The 19022-nt window shown below is 37.3% G+C and overlaps 1 protein-coding gene across 5 annotated transcripts in view; it reads left to right on the forward strand.

Moving 5' to 3' along the window:
* The first annotated feature begins 3664 nt into the window (after window positions 1-3664).
* Window positions 3665-19022, forward strand: part of LOC127446246 (leucine-rich repeats and immunoglobulin-like domains protein 2) — a 32831-nt gene continuing 17473 nt past the window's right edge. For all 5 annotated transcript variants that reach the window (XR_007898171.1, XR_007898172.1, XR_007898174.1 and 2 more), the window contains exons 1-11: window positions 3665-4267; window positions 10081-10155; window positions 10410-10544; window positions 11460-11600; window positions 11800-11943; window positions 12162-12305; window positions 12587-12730; window positions 17329-17409; window positions 17495-17566; window positions 17673-17741; window positions 17903-18066. Coding sequence is in view for 1 of the 5 variants with exons in the window: in XM_051707004.1 (XP_051562964.1) it covers window positions 4086-4267; window positions 10081-10155; window positions 10410-10544; window positions 11460-11600; window positions 11800-11943; window positions 12162-12305; window positions 12587-12730; window positions 17329-17409; window positions 17495-17566; window positions 17673-17741; window positions 17903-18066 (1351 nt within the window). In the remaining 4 variants the exon portion in view is untranslated. The remainder of the gene's footprint in view (window positions 4268-10080; window positions 10156-10409; window positions 10545-11459; window positions 11601-11799; window positions 11944-12161; window positions 12306-12586; window positions 12731-17328; window positions 17410-17494; window positions 17567-17672; window positions 17742-17902; window positions 18067-19022) is intronic.

Consider the following 19022-nt stretch of genomic DNA (forward strand, 5'->3'; position numbering starts at 1 on the left):
GCACTAAGCGCTTGAACCCCTAATAATAATAATAATCTTAACAATTAAAATAGGGTTTCAGCGCTAAGCGCTTGAACCTCTAATAATAATAATAATAATAATAAAAATAATCTTAACAATTAAAATAGGGTTTCAGCGCTAAGCGCTTGAACCCCTAATAATAATAATAATCATAATAATAAAAATCTTAACAATTAAAATAGGGTTTCAGCGCTAAGCGCTTGAACCCCTAAATATGAAACACTAAGCAATTCATGAAACACCAAAAATATTAAATAAATAAATAACCTCATTGTCCTATGTCATATATACTTTAACACTATATAAAATTTAATGCAATAGCTATAATATCCTAAATATAATTATCCTAAATATAATATTGAGATCCAGCAGATCATTAAAAATATATATATTTTTTTTTAAATATAAGTAGATCTCAGATAACTTTGTTTTTATACTGAGCTTGTTTAAAAATATCTCATCTAACTTTAGTGTCTAATTTATACTTTGAGTTACATTACGAGTGTAGTCAGAGAACTGGCCCTTATCACATAGATATGAGTTAGATCATAAGTCATATACATAAGTTCATATTTCAAACTCAGTCAAGAGTTGCTGTGGGAAACAGTTATAAAATTAAATTTAAGTGCATTTATTGATTTGTCAATTTAATTATTTAGAGAAAAATTCCATTAAAGATTCAAAAGATTTTTCTTTTTCCAGTTCATGATGGTGGGCATTATTTCATGGTTTTGCAAGTTGAGTAGTTTTGAGGAAAGCAGCTTTATACTTTGTTTTATTGAAACAATTATATTATACAAATTTATCATACAGTATAACTTCACATACATGGGTGATTCTTCAGTTATTGGGGCTCTTTTGACTACTTGGAAGCTTGACAAATAAAACTTCAAACTTTGTTACATGTTAAAACCACATGATGGTAATGATGAAAAGTTTTTGGAAAAAATTTGGATGAGACTTGGACTAACACAACAAGTTAGCCAGCAGTTAATTAATTTACAATATAACAATTAAAAGAAAAAGTGCAAAGTGGAATTCCCTTGATTTTAACCGAGGGGAAGAAAAAAAACAAAAAAAAAAGTCCCAAAATATAGTAATCTTTCTAAACTCTCGATAATCAGGAATAGAAATGAAATACACATAAAAATGGTTAAAGCTATAAAAATATAATTAACATATAATGAACTAATGTTTTTTTGTTTTTGTTTTTTTTTTTCTTCATCATCATTAAAATTATCCTAGGAACATTAAAAATCCCCAGATTGAAGAATCAATGACAAACAACTTTACATCATCTTTCAGAATCACAAGATGCTTATTTATTATTTTTCACTGAATTTACCCTATAAAACATGTGATTATAATCAGGGCCGTAGCTAGTGGGGTGAAAGGTGGTAACGATTCTAGAGGCCCACAGGTCCAGGGGGGCCCCACAACAAATTCTAAACTGTATATTTGTAATAGGAAAGGGGCCCAGAGCAATATACATTCAGGGGGCCCAGAATACCTTGCTAAAGCCCTGACTATAAGTAGTACTTGACCCTATTTGGAAGCCGTCCCAGGATGAATATCCCTCTGACACTTTCTAAAGTTTCACAAGGCTAAAAACCATATGGAATATATTTATAATACACTTACTGATTGGGGTGTGATGCTTGAATACCACTGAAAATTGTTGAAAACTGGCCATCCCTTGCAATTTTGCACCTTTCGAGCCCAGAATACCTTAATTATAATTCATAAGATCATAAGATTAAAGGTGCTGTAAGCGATTTTGTTCATGGAAATGTATGCAAAAAATGTTCCTACTCCCTGAAAGTTACCACTGAAGTAAGTGTCCTGAGATATCTCCCCGATCTTTGTGACAGCTCTAGACTTTGTAAACAGCAAACAAAAATGTGTCCGCGGGCAGCGGTCTCTGACGCTTTCTGCCTGTCAATCACTTTGCATGTTCTCATAGTGTTGTCATTGCAGCTAATTATTGAGGCTTAATGCCATATTCTGATTTGTAATTTGTCAGTTGAGGGCGCTATTTCGCTACTGTTGTGTTTGACAACCGTGGGAACATGCTTTGTGTCGGTTTCAACCCCATGGTTTCAATGGTATTGTGCAGTGTTTTGGAAAGAGGGGGCGTGGCTAAATCAACGGCTCATTTTTTTGTAAGTTAGAATGGCTAAAATTGCTTACAGCACTTTTAAGGAAAACTCCCTCCTCTGTCCTTCCCTTCCACTGCCTGACACCTCGCTGAGGGGTTGCAGCATGAAGCATTTACATGTTTCCATTTATCATGGTATAAATATGGGGGGGGAGGGGGGGTTACCTTACCATCATCCCCCCCGGAATCTACGCCCCTGCTGATGAGGTTACAGCCATCAGCAGTACATTCTCAGCACCACACCCTCTCAAACTCCCATCTCCTGTGTACAGCTCTCTTCTCTCCATATTCTCTCCTCTGACTGACACTGAGGTCTTTAAACTCCTCCTCTCCAACCACCCCACCACCTGTCATATAGAAATTCCACCGAGACTGCCCTGCTGTCTGTCACGGTGTCGCTGAGAAAGCTCAGAGCTAGATCCAGCTGCCGGTTGCTGCATGTATTGAGTTCAAGCTTCTGATGCTGCCATACAGAACAGTCACTGTGTCTGTTCCAGCTTACCTTAAATCATTTCTGCTGAGCTATGTTCCCACAAAAAGCCTGCGGTCGGCTTATGAGCGGCACCTTGATGTACCAACACAAAGAGGCACCAAATCACTTTCCCAGACTTTCGGCTTCACTGTACCTCGTTGGTGGAATGACCTTCCCAGCTCCATCTGTGAAGCTTCCTCTCTGTTTATTATTATCCTTTCTTTTCTATATACTATTCTTATTGCACATAATCTGCCTTGGGTAGTATTTTTCTGATGCAGTTGAAACTTTGTAATGCTGTACTTTTGTCTCCTTGAGATGAAATGTAGTATTATTCTTCTTTTATAAGTCGCTTTGGATAAAAGCATCTGCCAAATGAATAAATGTAAAGGTAAATCATCACGAAAACTGAGTTTCACACTTTTCAAAATAGAAATAGGCCCTTATTTGGTTGCACTTTATTTTACAGTGCCCTTGTTACAGCATAATTACACACGTAGGTACTGAGTAATATTAATTAACGACATGTACTTACTATGGGTTTAGGGTTAGTTGCTTGTAATTATGCCTAATTTACTGTTATTACTATAGTCATTACATGCAATATGTATAACAAGGACACTGTAAAATAAAGCGTCACCCATTATTTTAATAGCTACATAGATAGGAATAAAAAAAATAATAATACAATTGTTAAAAAATAATAATATAAAACTATATATTTAAAAAAAAATGCAATTTGAAAGCAAAAAAGAGTGTGAATTATTGCAAAGCCTTGATTTGTACTACACAAACTGTTTATATACCCTTATGTTTGTTCGTTTGTTTATTTAATTTTTTCTGCTTGTCCTTTGACTATTTGGACTGGACTATTTGTCATATTAAGACCTACAACTTGACATTTATAACTGTGCACAGGCAAATCTGGAGAAACAGTTAAAAAGGAAAAGTGTGACAGATTAGTTTCCTGGCCAATGAAGTGAGGCCTCCAGCAGCACGTGACAGAGGGGCGGATGACGTATCTACGAAGGAAGATGCTTTTGTTTTTCCTCAGAAAAAAAAGTCGAGGAACGATGTTTGTAAAGGAGATTTTTCAGAGATGTTTGATACCGCTCTCAAACGCAAACTCACAATATCCCATGGAACATGGCCTCCTTCGGGGTAATTAAAACACATTTCGGCATCTTGAAGCTTGTTTGACGCTCCGTTTGGGAATTCTTGGAGCTGCAGGACTCGCGAGGCGGAAGAAGGAAATTGCGAAGCAACGGACTTATTAGAAGTGATGCATCCAAGTTGCTCCGGATTGGTTTTAAGCGATCTCTACAATGATTTTGAGTTTAATTAAAGCAGAGATATATTTTAAAACCCACACTGGCCTCTCTGTCTAATAAATGCCATAAATTGTACTGACCATTTGCGATCCAAAGACTCAAAATGGCGGAGGGCTGGCCCATCCCCCAGGCCCTGTTCTTGCTTATAGTGAGTGTTGTGGGCCTGGAGACTTGCCCTTCTCCTTGTATTTGTTCCAGTGGTCCAGGTGCAATTCAGATGCTGGATTGCAATAAGAAAAGACTGTCTACTGCATCCCTGGAAGCGCCATCATGGATCACTCATGCGTGAGTATAGGACAGTCTCTTAAGAAGATGTTGTTTACATGCTCTGATGATCAGCACATTATAAGGGTTGCACATGTAGAATGCACATAGTTAAGGTGTAATTTATGATTAGAGATTCATAGATATTAGATGTAGCTTTTAATAGTATATTTAGTATGTAACATAGTAGCATGTCTTCTGTTATGTATTCAATAAGGTCATGTATTCCATAACAGAAGACAACCATACTGTCCGCCAAAATAACATGCTTCAGTACCACTTTGTTAATTTGTTATTAGCTACAACTGTTATAAAAACAATATTGCAGAGAGACTGATTTAATCACATACATTTTTGATTTACATTAGTAACAAAAAACTGTAGGAAGTAACACTTTTATTTTTTGCAGATACTATTATTACTATGGTGACTTTTTATGAGAAGTTTACCTGCATTCACTTACATGAGATTAACCAATTTTTTTATTTATTAATGTTTTTTCTCCCGTAGTTTTGGGTTATCAAACAGACAGGAATACTGCAAAAAAATTAAACGAATGCAAATGAAAAGTAACAAATGCAACAGATAACAATGGATATTACAAGTGATGCAGTTCAAGTCATTTTTATATGTACAGCGCTTTTCACAACACGCATCGTTTAAAAGCAGCTTTACAGAAAATCATGCATTAACAAAAAATCAAACCGTAATATCTATAAAGTCTTAGAGTGATCATTGTGTAGTTTGATTAAATGTGATTTTATATTGTGGATAAAAATTAAATAATAGTTGTATGTAGAAACCCAGTGAGCAAGCTGAAGGCGACTGTGGCAAGGAACACAAAACTCCATAAGATGTTGGTTAATGGAGAAAAATAACCTTGGGAGAAACCAGGCTCAATGTGGGGGCCAGTTCCCCTCTGGCTAACATCATGAATATAATGCCAATATTACTTAATTATGTATAGCGCAAGTCATGGTTTAGAATTTGTCAACTAATTACATCCAGGGTTTAAAAAAAGATTTTTTATGAACTGTAAGATTAATGACTAATGTCTTTGAAGTCCATCCTGGATTAACTGCAGAAGTTCACATAGATGCAATGTCCTTTGTTAGTTGGCTGATGAAGTCTTTTGTTGGCAATTAAATGATAGTCTATGTATTCAATTTCAAGAGTGTAGTCCGTCAATAGACATAGGTGATGCAGGAAGAGATCAGTGAGGTGCATCACAGTTCAACCGTCAGTTAATTTCGGTGAGGTTTGGTGCAGTCCATCCTAAATCCAAGGTTCAGGCAGTGGCATATGAAGTATCTGATGTCTTACATTTGGAGTTGGCATCAGTTCATCCTCTGAAGTCCATCGTAAAAGACTGAAGTGATGTCTGGCTAGCACCGGCTGTAGTTTGTCGTCATCACTCAGCGACACGTAGCAGTGGAGTCCGACACCAAGAAGGAACGGAGCTGGATCTGGCCGGCTTTGGTAACCTCGGGATATGACATGGAAACAAGTAGAATAATATTAGCATAGATGCCATTAAATTTTATGCAGAGTTATAGATCATGATAGATATTTCTGGTTCTGGCAGACCTAACTAAAGCAGCCTAATTGTGAGTTGATTGATAAATTAGGTGTATGCCTGGCTAAATAGATGAGTCTTTAGTCTAGACTTAAACTGAGTGAGTGTGTCTGCGTCCCGAACAGTGTTAGGGAGATTATTCCATAGTTTAGGAGCCAAATAGGAAAAGGATCTACCTCCTTTTGTGGATTTTTGTTTGTTTGGATTTTTCCCCTTTTTCTCCCAATTTGGAATGCCCAATTCCCAATGTGCTTTTTAAGTCCTCATGGTTGCGTAGTGATTTGCCTCAGTCTGGGTGGCGGAGGATGAATCCCAGTTGCCTCTGCGTCTGAGACTATCAACCCGCGCATCTTATCATGTGGCTTGTTGAGCGCGTTGCCACGGAGACATAACACGTGTGGAGGCTTCACGCCATCCACCGCGGCAACCACGCTTAACTCACCACGTGCCCCACCGAGAACGAACCACATTATAGCGACCATGAGGAGGTCATCCCATGTGTCTCCACCCTCCCTAGCAACCGGGCCAATTTGGTTGCTTAGGAGACCTGTGATTCGAACTAGCAAGCTAGCGAACTCCAGGAGTGGTAGCTAGCGTCTTTACCACTGAGCTTTCTAGGCCCCCTTCTTGTGTGGATTTTGATATTCTAGGAACTATTAAAAAGTCAGAATTTTGTGATCGTAATGAACGTGATGGAATATAGCATGTCAGAAGATCACTTAAGTACTGTGGAGCTAGACCATTCAAAGCTTTGTATGAAGTTAACAGAATTTTAAAATTAATGCGAAATGTAACAGGTACCCAATGTAACAATGATAAAAATGGGGCTAATGTGATCATATTTCTTGGTTCTAGTCAGCACTCTGGCAGCTGCATTTTGAACCAATTGAAGTTTATTTATTGAACTTGCTGGACATCCTCCTAGTAATGCATTACAGTAATCTAGTCTTGAGGTCATGAACGCATGAATTAGTTTTTCGGCATCAGCAACAGAGAACGTGTCGTAATTTAGCAATATTTCTGAGGTGGAAGAATGCTGCTCTACAAACATTGGAAATTTGATTTTCAAAGGACAGATTGGTGTCAAATGTAACACCTAAGTTCTTTGCTGTAGAAGATGACATAACAGTACATCCATCGAGAGTCAAATTATATTTTAGCAGCTGGTTTTTAGAGGTTTTTGGTCCAATAATTAGTACCTCTGTTTTATCAGAATTGAGTAGATGGAAAATTCAGGCCATCCAATCATTGATTTAATTGATACACTCTGCTAATTTGGAGAATTGTGAATTTTTGTTGTGTTAAGAAGAAATATAAAGTTGGGTATCGTGGGCATTACAGTGGAAACTTATTCCATGATACCTGATAATATCTCCCAGGGGAGGCATGTTTAAGGAGAAAAGCAGAGGCCCTAAAACTGATCCCTGTGGCACTCCATTCGTAACTTTTGTTTGATTTGACAATTCCTCGTTTACACATACAAAGTGGTAGCGGTATGATAAATAGGACCTAAACCATGCTAATGCAAGTCCACTAATGCCAACATAATTCTCCAGCCTATTCAAGAGAATGTTGTGATCTGTCATGCAGCCCTTACAAAAAGTACTGTGGTAGTACCATGATATTTTGTATTATGGTACTACATGATTAACATGTTCATATACAATGTAGCAGTGTTTTGCTACTGCTATAGTGTTTTGTTTTTTGTAGTAGGTCTAGTTTTGTTCATAATTAGAGGTCAACCGATAACTAAGGTGGTTGAAAAAGCAGATAACTGATTAATCGGCAGATAGTTTTTAAAATCGATTTATAGAATCTTAGACTATCCTTACTATGATGGGCACAGACACAGAGGCTACAAGAGTCCAAATGAATAATATCCCAGATGCAGTTTATTGTACAACCAAAATACCAAAGATTTGGTGCATAACGAGGGAATTTTAACTATAGGCAAACCTGAAACACACCAGGGACTCTTATTTTGAAATGACAGAGACTTGGCTCAGTTACAGTGCTCTTTAAGTATTTACCAAATTAAGCTTTTTATAGCCTATATATTTACCAAATTAAGGGTTTTGTATATATAACCTATATACACCCACTGAGCACTTTATTAGGAACACCAGTACACCTATTATTCATACAGTTATCTAATAAGCCAATGGTGTGGCAGCAATGCAGTGGATAAAATCATGCAGAAACGGGTCAGGAGCTTCAGTTAATGTTCACGTCAACCATCAGAATGGGGAAAAATGTGATCTCAGTGATCTAGACTGTGGCATGATTGTTGGTGCCAGATGGGCTGGTTTGAGTATTTCTGTAACTGCTGATCTTTACCATAGTGTTCCTAATAAAGTGCTCAGTGAATGTATTTCCCCAGGGGAGGTCTAATGAAAAATAGGGATGTGCGAGACTAGTCAACTAAACGGTTCTGATGCTGCTATTTGACACTGGAATTATTAGTCGATTAATATTTTCCCCCCATTAAACTGATCATCATTTTTACACATTTACATTTGGCATTATATTTTTACAGAGGCTGCACTTAAATTACTGTCATATTAATGTTACATATTTTAAATAGAATTAATAATACAAATATTATTTTAAAAAGAGAATATCTGGAGCAGATACAAAGTTTCATTTCACCTCAGGCTGCACATGCTTCTTCCCTCTCTCCTCGCGGCAGCACAGGAAAATGTCCTCTCACTAGCCAAGCAAACTCAGCTAAGTAGTTATGAAATCACTTCGGCGGTGGTGCGGGAATCGGATTTCCAAATGTTTGAAAGTCCCTATGGATGTTTTCACATTTGAGTCTTCTTTACAGTCATTTTCTAGGCTACTTAGTCAAAAGCATACATTTTTTTGATGAGCAAAATCATGCATGTTATTTTTCTGCTGTGCTGGCTTTTTCAAGCGCAGGATAGCAGCCTCAGGTGAGTCAAGTCCCGTCTTTCACCGGACCATGTCGACGGGTTCATTTTGCTCATCAAAAAATGTTATGCTTTTGAGAAAGTAGCCTAGAAAATAACCCGTTAAGCAGGTGCCGACTGCCGAAACTATCTTTTATTCTGTGTGCAAGTCATGTTTAGAATACATTAGGTTTATTGTAGGCTACGTCACAGGCCTATTTTTTTCTATCCTATAGCTACTTATTTAAAAAAAAAAAAATTTTTTTTACATCGAAACTGTTATTGGTTAACGTTCTTTACCAAACAGCTGTCATATTAGATCAATGGCTAATGCATGACTGCACATCGTGAAATACGCGCAACTTTTCAGCGCATTTGTTTTCTCTCGTAAATTTGGCTTAGTCTACCTGTTAATTATTTTCAACAATGTCCTGACTGTTTTAATGTTATGTAACTTCTACTTGGTGAATTCAGGCTGGGTTGCTCTATTGGTCGTGCACTATTCATTCAATTGTTTTCAATAAATATGCCTGTTAAATAATCGCTAACGTTGATTCAGTGAATGCGTGTCATGTTCTATATTTAATCTATAATTATCATAATGCAAGGCGAGCATGTCGCAGATAAATGCCTCTTTTCAGTGGAATTTAGCTTCGGATTTGGATAGATTAAGTATTTTAAATGGGTCGCATAAACACATTTTTTTGACTGTTATCTGAAGGTTGGTTTCTGCTTAGACTAGTTGACTTAAAAATTTCCATTTAAACGTCAGTGAAATGAGTCGTTCAGCACATCCTTAATGAGGAACAAGGTCTATTATATTATTCACGAGATATGAAGTTGGAGACATGATGTGTGTGCTTTTAGACACGAAGACATTACAAACATTACAGCATAATGTTTTGTAAAGCTGCTTTGAAACGTTGTGTATTGTGAGAAGTGCCTTATACTCACATTTTTCTTTGCATGCTCTCACTTCAATTTATAATGCTTGATTATGTAATCAAAATAGCAAAATATGCATTGAAGGATAAAAATATGGAAGAATATTGTCATTGATGAAAGATGTAGGTAAAGCAAATCCTCATGAGGTGTCAGGGATTGATTTTATTTGACCTCTGCTACTGTTATACCGTAGTATCTCCAGCACCGAACACAGAGTAATGTAGAGGAATCATTTAAAAAAAAAATTTATTACCAGCATAGAATTTTGCAGACAGCCAATAGTCCCAAAAAGCAACTATTGGCACGATTAATCGGTAAAACCGATATATATCTTTCTAACTCTATTCTAAAAGTACCCTATATTTGTTTTGGTTTTAATCTTTCACTCTGTTTGAATTTAGGTCTTTGAATCAAAATGAACTTGCAGCGCTGCCTTTCCTTGGAGATGCCTCGTCCAACATCACAGTGTTGTCACTGTAAGCTACCCTCTTTGTTTGTACTTTTTCAGGGTTTACTGCTGTTTATGGCTTGTGAAATAGGTGGAGGTGTTATATAATTAGGATTAGCTTTCATTCATAAAACTGAAGGGATAACAGTAAATCGATTGATTGTTTCCATTTTTAAATTTCATTGAGATTCAGTGGTCGTAAACAAAGAAGTTAAATTAGCTTGATACGTCTATAACTCATGTACCAGCTGCTGTTATGTAACAGCTGTTGTTTGTTTACAGTGTTCATAACCGAATCTCTGAAATCGTGGCGGAGCAGCTGTTGCTGTATTCATCACTGGAAAGTCTGGATTTGAGCTCCAACTCTATATCTGAGCTCAAAGCTGGATCGTTCCCACCCATGCTGCTGAAATACCTGTAAGTTATAAATTTGTTATTCAAAGTTTGTCTCCAGGCTTTTTTTCTCATATGCTTTGTAAATTTACATGAATTGTGCCTTTTACACTTTCCTCAGGCCAGGTACACGCTGTATGATTTTTTTTTTGCCACAATTTGTCGTCTGAGTTAATTTTCAAGAACCATAAGAGCACAGATATTGATTGTGCTTTTGAGAGTGAAAATGCATAGTGTTGCTTGGGTTTTTGTGGTACCATTTTGCGTGTCATTGAGAATGTCAGAAGATTGTGACACGATTGATGATGTAAAATACGCAGTCAACATTGTCACTGAGCAGAATAGCATCTCAGAATGCACAGTACGTTGAATCTTGAGGCGGATGGGCTACAACAGCAGAAGACCATGTCGGGCACTTTATTAGGACCATGGTGTTCCTAATAAAGTGTGAAGTGAGTGTATATGGTACAGTCTGACCTAAAAGATTATTGACTCCACTTTGTAGTGGAGTGGTGGCATAGTGGACTAAAGCACTGAACTAGTAAGCAAAAGGTTGTTGGTTCAATTCCCACAGCCACCACCATTGTGTCCTTGAGCAAGGCACTTAACTCCAGGTTGCTCCAGGGGGATTGTCCCTGTAATAAGGGCACTGTAAGTCGCTTTGGATAAAAGCGTCTGCCAAATGCATAAATGTAAATGTTGCTCCGTTTGCCTTGACTTTTACCTAACATGTCAGTCGCCAATCAACAATCGGAATGGACAGAAAAAAATCGCACACTGCATCTGGCTTAAGACCCCAGTGACTTCTTGATTAAATTAAATAGATTATGAAAGCTTTTTTAAGACATTAAATCTTTGTAATCAGTTGCTGTGTTTGACACTTTTGATTAGTTGTGAGGTTCTTAAATGTCTTTCTATTTCCTCTCTCCATCACTATAGCAACCTGAGCAAAAACAAGATAAGTTCTTTGGAACCTGGCTGTTTTGGAAACATCAGCTCCCTACTGGTGTTGAAGATCAACCAGAACAGACTGTCTCTGCTGCCGGATAAAGTCTTCACCCTCACTCAGCTCCAAGTCTTGTGTGTATTCATGTCTAATAAATAGGATTTCTTTGCACTGCTCAGTTAGATTGTATCTGACAGGTTTACTACTTGCTAAATGCACTGATAATATCAAGATGGGAGTTTCTTTTTGTTGATATCTTGTCTCTCTGTGATTGTTAGTGCCATGCTTTCTATTATCTCATCATATTGTGCCTCCTCTTGACTTCTTTTTCAGAGAGTTGAGGCGCAACAGGATCCGTGTGGTGGAAAGTCTCATATTTAAAGAATTGAAGGCTCTTAAATCATTGAAGATGCAGCGGAATGGCATCACAAAGCTAATGGATGGAGCTCTCTTAGGTCTGGACAACATGGAGGAGCTGTGAGTCAACGCTGTCAGGTTTTTTCTTTGGGGGGATTTTAGACCAGTATTCCCTTGACATTTTAATGGATATCATCACTTAAAAATAAAATAAAATTGATGTTCTGCTCTGTTGATTTTATAATTTCTTATCATCTTTACATTAAAGCCTCTGTTTTACATGAATCAGATTCATTGGTTGATGGCTGCTGTGTGTGTTCTGTTAATGTGTCCTCCAGGGAGTTGGAGTATAATAATCTAACAGAACTGAATAAAGGCTGGTTGTTTGGACTTCACATGCTTCGGATTCTGCGAGTCAATCAAAACAATATCGGACTCATCCGAGCCGACACCTGGGAATTTTGTTATCGCTTGGAAGAACTGTAAGTGACCTTAAGCTTTAAAGAGATAGTTCACCAAAAATGAAAATGTTGTCATCGTTTTCTCACCCTGCACTATATTGGAATATTTTTCTTGACAGCTTTCTTGACATTATAAATGTCAGCTCTTTAAATGCCTATTTTGTCAGTCTCTTTTTTTTTTTTTTTTTTTTTAATTGTTTTTTTTTTTTTTATTTGTCTTTCTTTGTATTTTATTTTCTATGGATTTTGTTTGTGTTGGCACTGCAGTACAGTGTGTGTGTGTGTGTGTGTGTTGTTTCCAGGGATTTGTCCTTCAATCACTTGAGTCGGCTGGAGGATTGGGTGTTTACTGGTCTTGGCCTCTTGCAGAGTCTGAACTTGGGTGACAATCAAATCACACACCTGGAAGATGGAGTGTTCAGCAGTCTGGTTAACATCCGCACAATGTGAGAACCCACCTATCCCCCTCATTCTTACATATAATACATATGATCTTCAGTAAAATTTTCTGTAAAGTCTGTAGCTTCTATATAATTAATTATAAAGGTATTCATGAAGTAATACACCTTGTAATCTGTGGTATATTCTCATGAATAACTGACTACAGTTAAAATACATTTTGATAATTATTCACGGAGTTGTATTAATGGAATAGTTTAAATAGCACAATGCATTGATTCCTAGTTTTATATAATGTGTTATGAATTATACTCTTTATAGCTCAATTGACAGCGTTTGTGGCATAATTTTGATTACCACAAAAACAGTCGTCCCTTTATTAAAAAAAAGAGAAGCAAAATCGCAGTTACAGTAAGGCCCGTACAATGAAAATTAATACAGCCAGTCCATTAACATTAAATACAAATCTTTTCGAAAATATAGCCACGAGATGTAAACATTATACATGTTAACATGATTTTAGTGTGATTAAATCGCTAACAAACCGTATCTTTGTGTAGTTAATAGGGGTGTAACAGTTTATTGTGGCACAATGCATCACGGTTAAAAAAATTTAACGATGCGCATCGTGGAGATGGGACTTTTTATTATTTTACAATTATTTTAGCGTCTGTTCTATCCAATATGCACAATGTCCTACACCTACATAACGCGGGCATACAAATGGAAATCGCTTCATTGGACAAAAGGAGCTCTAAAATACTGTTGCACACTAGCAGCCACAGGTGTTGTATCTGTACCATGAGTTTGGCTGAAAGTGAAACCAGGAGCGGGAGAGAGACGTGCCTTTTTAGCATGAGGGACCGAATGTCCGTTTGAAGCGCGAGAGTGATTTGCTTTTGATGAGAGTGCCATATTAATCTACTATATATAATACTGAATATTATATGTAATAATGCTATGGGGGAATATAATCCTAATTTCAAATGTCATATCTGATTTTATTTCATCAGTAAATTATTATTTAACTGGATAAGCATGGACTTCCATTAAATGTATTTTTGAAATACATATATAGATGTAATCAGATAATATTTGTAACGTTGGTTCAAGGAGTGGAAGAGAGCAGATGCAGGAGTAACTTTTCAGTCTTTTAATAGTAGTCGCTGGAGTGGAACAAATACAGGGAATAATCAAGGAAACTCGCTGGAGTGGAACAAAATATAATGCTAAACATCGCAACGTAACAATACAACGAAACACTTCAAGAAATGACAAGGAATGAACAAAATAGGAGGGTATTTATACAAAAAGGTGCTGATGAAGGAATGGAGAACAGGTGAGGAGGATTGGGAACAGATGGCAGTGATGAGGGCAGTGCATTATGGGAAGTGTAGTCTGGGGGAAACTAAGGAAGGATGACACAAAACCAATTCAAAATAAGAGTCCATGGAACAGAACGGTGAATAACTTTGACAATATTATTTTAGAAAAATAAAATTTTAATTTAAAATATTTTAAATGTTTGTAATCAGTGACTGCGTGTAAGCAGAATATGTATCTAACATAATTCTGTATTTTCAGTAAGCAGAATTATTTGCTAATATTTCCATTTGGTGTCACCATTGCCCTGTTCTGGGCTGTTTTTAGTCCCAGTACGTCTCTGATGGATCATTTAACGCTTTTAAGAACAGTACTTTTAGCTACATTTTTAAGGAAACAAACTGTTTTGCATATGACTATAAAGTAATAATAATAATAAAAAACATAACTTTCATTCTTAGCTTTTTCTTGATTCAGGCTTAAAGAATCGTAAACCGAACCGTGAGTTCAGTATCGTGAACTGAATCATGAGATGAGTGAACCGTTACACCACTAATAGTTAAATCCAATATTATAACCTGTAAACAGTATAAGCAATGTTTTCAAACAAAACCATGTAGAACAGATATTTTATCAGACTATAGTCATGTTAACATGTATAATGTTTACGTCATAACAGTGGGTATTATAATGTTTATGGACTGGCTCCACTCACTTGCATTGTAAGTACCCTACTGTAACAGCGATTTTTAAATAAATAAGGAACAAGTCAAAAATATTTTCTGCGGTAATCAACAATGCTACAGATTGGGGGGCCTGGGTAGCTCAGTGGTAAAATACGCTGGCTACCACCCCTGGAGTTGGCTAGTTCGAATTCCAGGGCGTGCTGAGTGACTCCAGCCAGGCTTCCTAAGCAACCAAATTGGCCCGGTTGCTAGGGAGGGTAGAGTCACATGGGATAACTTCCTCGTGGTTGCTATAATGTGGTTCGTTCTCGGTGGGGCGCGTGGTGAGTTGAGTGTGGTTGCTGCGGTGGATGGCGTGAAGCCTCCACACGCGCTATGTCTCCGTGGCAACGCGCTCAACAAGCCACGTGATAAGATGCGTGGGTTGGCGGTCTCAGACGCAGAGGCAACTGAGATTCGTCCTCCGCCACCTGGATTGAGGCGAATCACTACGTGACCACGAGGACGATCTGGAAATTTGAGGCTGATACGACCACCAATATTTAAAAGGGATAGTTTTAAACTTTGCCAGTTATGTGCGGCTTTAGAGGACATAACCGTCTGATCGGAAAATCTGAAAAAGCGCTCACGCAAACGTTCACGGAACTTTTTCAGTGTGCCTGATATCAACATAAAGTGACACAGAGGAGAAGCACACTCATCTGAACCTCAGTTCATACATTTACTCCACTTAATTAACTGAGAATTTTGCTCTAAAGATTATGTTTGGGTTTAGATTAAATGCAAGTCTAATTGGCAGTTGGATGCGGCACTTTGTTCAAGCTTTCTTTTTGTTCTTATATTTTTTGCGTTTTATTGTCATGCAGTCAAACAGTGACATAATGATTGATGTATGCAGTCATGAAATCAGAGACCCTCCTCTCGAAATCCCAACACAATTTATTAAAAGAGACGCAAATTACCAGGTATGGCAATGTCAACTGCAACTTGTGATCAGATTGCCCGAAACGCACCTTTGATACCAGGCAAAAATCAGGACACACAAACTCAAACACAGCAGGAGATAGTGAAGTCAAAACTGTTGCACTAAGTTAAAATGGTTTTCTTGTTTGTTTGTTTTTTATCTGTCAAAATGACGGACAGCATATGGAATTATCCATCCATGTTTCAAAAAAATCTATAAACGCAACCCCTGGTTTCATCACATATACTCAGATTTCAATTTGCATCTTTATATGTTGTTTCATTCGTTTTTACATCGGTTTGCAGTATTTATCTTTGCCCCCTTCGCCCCTAACTGTACAGTGAGTCACCAAAATGGGCACCTTAATATTCACACGCATGTAATTCATACACATTTTTCAAACAAGCCGGTATATTCATCTGAATTACAGCTGAAAGTCTGAGAGGGTAACTTCACGAATGCTTAGAATTGTCAGTAATTCACACTCCAGTAGCCGCAATGTCATGCTTTGAGGGCCAGACTAGTGCTCATTTATTAAGTAACGGTGTGCGATTTCATGTGCTGCAATCAAAAAGATCACAATCCACGTGATCGTGGAGGATTGATTGGTGCATTCCTACTACAAATGCTGTCGATTGAGCTTAAAGCGTCATGAAACCCCCCTAGTTCAGCATCAGTCGTTCACACCTCAGACTTAAAAAAGGCATATGAAATGGGCATAAAAGGTTGTAAAAGTTATCAAATTTTTTAATTTATGGTTATGGTTAGGACCCTGGGTCTTTTTTGAAACAGACCCAAGGTGTATTATAAGGCATTATGAATGTCTTTATAATGCATCAAAGGTGAAGTTTGTCATTTCTGCACCACTAGAGGCAAAAAAAAAAAAACATTTCAGTCTGTTTGTTTGAGTGGCCTGACTGGGTCAACCATAGCAACATTGGCTCAACCAATGCCGCAAGTTTGAAACTTGCTTAAACAGTAATTTATTTATTTTTTTTAGCAGTTTTGTGGTGCTGAAATTAATTATATTGTTTATATAGGCTTTTGTATCTTCTTTATCGTGTTTGTGTTTTACAAAATAAAAAAATAAAAATAAAAAAAACAGCAAGCTTTCAACCACTATACAAACATATATTTTGACCAATGATTTTTTTTCTCAGATGAAGAGAGAACAGGTGTGTGGATATGTCTGCAGCAAATATTGAAGACACTACCCTTATAGCATAGAAGTAGCATAGTGCTCTAGCTCTATAAATTAAGTTGAGGACGTAATTATGAATTGATACAGTTTATTCCTCAAGTTAACGCCTTCTGCAATCCAGCTCTCTCCATAAGGAAAAAGAGTGCTTTCAAATGTGCCCACTTCTCCTAACTTTCGCCACGTCCCTTTGGCAGAGTTGTTTAGAGATGTCAGCCTTTTGAAACAAACAGTACATGAAGACAATCTCACAAAACTCCCACATCAGCAAGTCCACACAAAACCTCCTTGTTATACAACAGAGGCCTAGAAATTCCAGACCCCTTCTATATGTCGAATTACATTCTCAAAAAGAAAGCAACTCTGACATTGTAGATTAATAATTTAAAACCCATTGTACTCTGCAGTAGTTGGGAGTTTAATATTCTGCTGTTTCTCTGTTTGAAGTTTCTTTTTTATGTTTGTTCCTTCTAGAGACATCCGCAATAATGAGATCTCCCTCGCCATCGAGGACTCCGTTGGCATGTTTGTGGGTTTGAAGAGACTCAACTCACTGTAAGTTTGTTGGTGGATACAAGTTGTTTGATGTGACTCAGAGATGTGGACCATGGCTTGACGTGAGCATGTGTGTGTTTTTCAGGGTTTTACAGAATAATAAGATCAGGACAATCACTAAGACAGCATTTGATGGTCTGATGGAGCTGGAGTATTTGTGAGTCTCTTTTAGCATTCATTTTAAACACAGAAGAGATAAACCTCCTATTATATACTGTTCAATTTTAAATAATAATTTTAAATTTGTGTCAAATCATTTGCAGAGACTTGAGTAAGAATGGCATCATGTCTATTCATCCGGATGCATTCTCCCATTTAAAACTTAAAACACTGTAAGTATTCATTATTTTATTTTTAGATCATACATTTTACTGTTGTAATGGTCCATACTGAGAGAATACAAGAGGAATATATAATGGAAAGTATGTGTGCATGTTAGAATAGTATATTTTATCTGTATTTTCAATAATGCATGGAAATTTATCTTCTTCAGTGATCTGAACACCAGCAGTCTCCTGTGTGACTGTGAGCTGCAGTGGTTGAGCCAGTGGTTGATTGACAGCCGCTTCCAGCAATCGTGCACTGCTGTGTGTGCACATCCTGCCTCCCTGGCAGGATCTAGTGTGTTCATGGTTAAACAAGAAGAGTTTGTCTGCAGTGAGTGACCTGACAGTTGTTACTCTATTTCTTGCACACACATAAAAAAGTGTTTGACGTTATATGAGAAGAATGCTAGAAGCTTATAACACATTTATCATTCATTTATTTCCCAGCTGAGTCAACATTTCAGTATTGAAGCTTGATTCAGTCAGCCCATTAAGCTGTAAAGACTACAGCTGATGACAACGGTGTCTTTTTGTTTCTTATGTCTCTCATTTTGGCTTTGAGACATTTTGGCCAGATCTTCTAGTAAAACATTTAGTTTTTGACCTGCTTTAGACATTTACATTAACATTTGCTACATAGTAAACATTTGTTAAAATCTCCCGTTCTCCGCATCAGCTGGGTTTCCACCCATGTAATTTATGCAAACTTTGGGATATCGCCTTAAAGGAATAGTTCTCACCCTCATGCCATTCCAGATGTCTTTCTTCTGCAGAACACGATCAAAGATTTTTAAAAGAATATCTCCGCTCTGACCATACAATGCAAGTAAATGGTGACCAAAAGTTTGAAGCTCCAGAAAGCACATAAATGCAGCAAAAAAGTAATCCATACAACTCCAATGGTTTAATCTACGTCTACTGAAGCTATCTAATCGATTTTGGGTGAGAACAGACCGCAGTAAAACTGATTTTTCACTGTACATCTTGTCGTTGCAGTCTCTAGGCATGATCATGATTTTTAAGCTTGATTACACTTCCTAGTACTTGATGCATGCGCAGTGTGGTAGATGACACTAGGAAGTGTAACCGGGCTTGAAACCGTGATCGCCAAGGAGACTGCTGATGTCAAAGAGAAAGGAGTTTTATTTTGGTCTGTTTTCACCCACAATTGATTAGATAGCTTCAAAAGACACTGATTAAACCACTGGAGTTGTATGGATTACTTTTATTTTGCCTTTATGTGCTTTTTAGAGCTTCAAAGTTTTGGTCACCATTCACCTGCATTGT

This window comes from Myxocyprinus asiaticus, chromosome 9 (assembly GCF_019703515.2).
Source record: "Myxocyprinus asiaticus isolate MX2 ecotype Aquarium Trade chromosome 9, UBuf_Myxa_2, whole genome shotgun sequence".
Lineage (NCBI taxonomy): Eukaryota > Metazoa > Chordata > Actinopteri > Cypriniformes > Catostomidae > Myxocyprinus > Myxocyprinus asiaticus.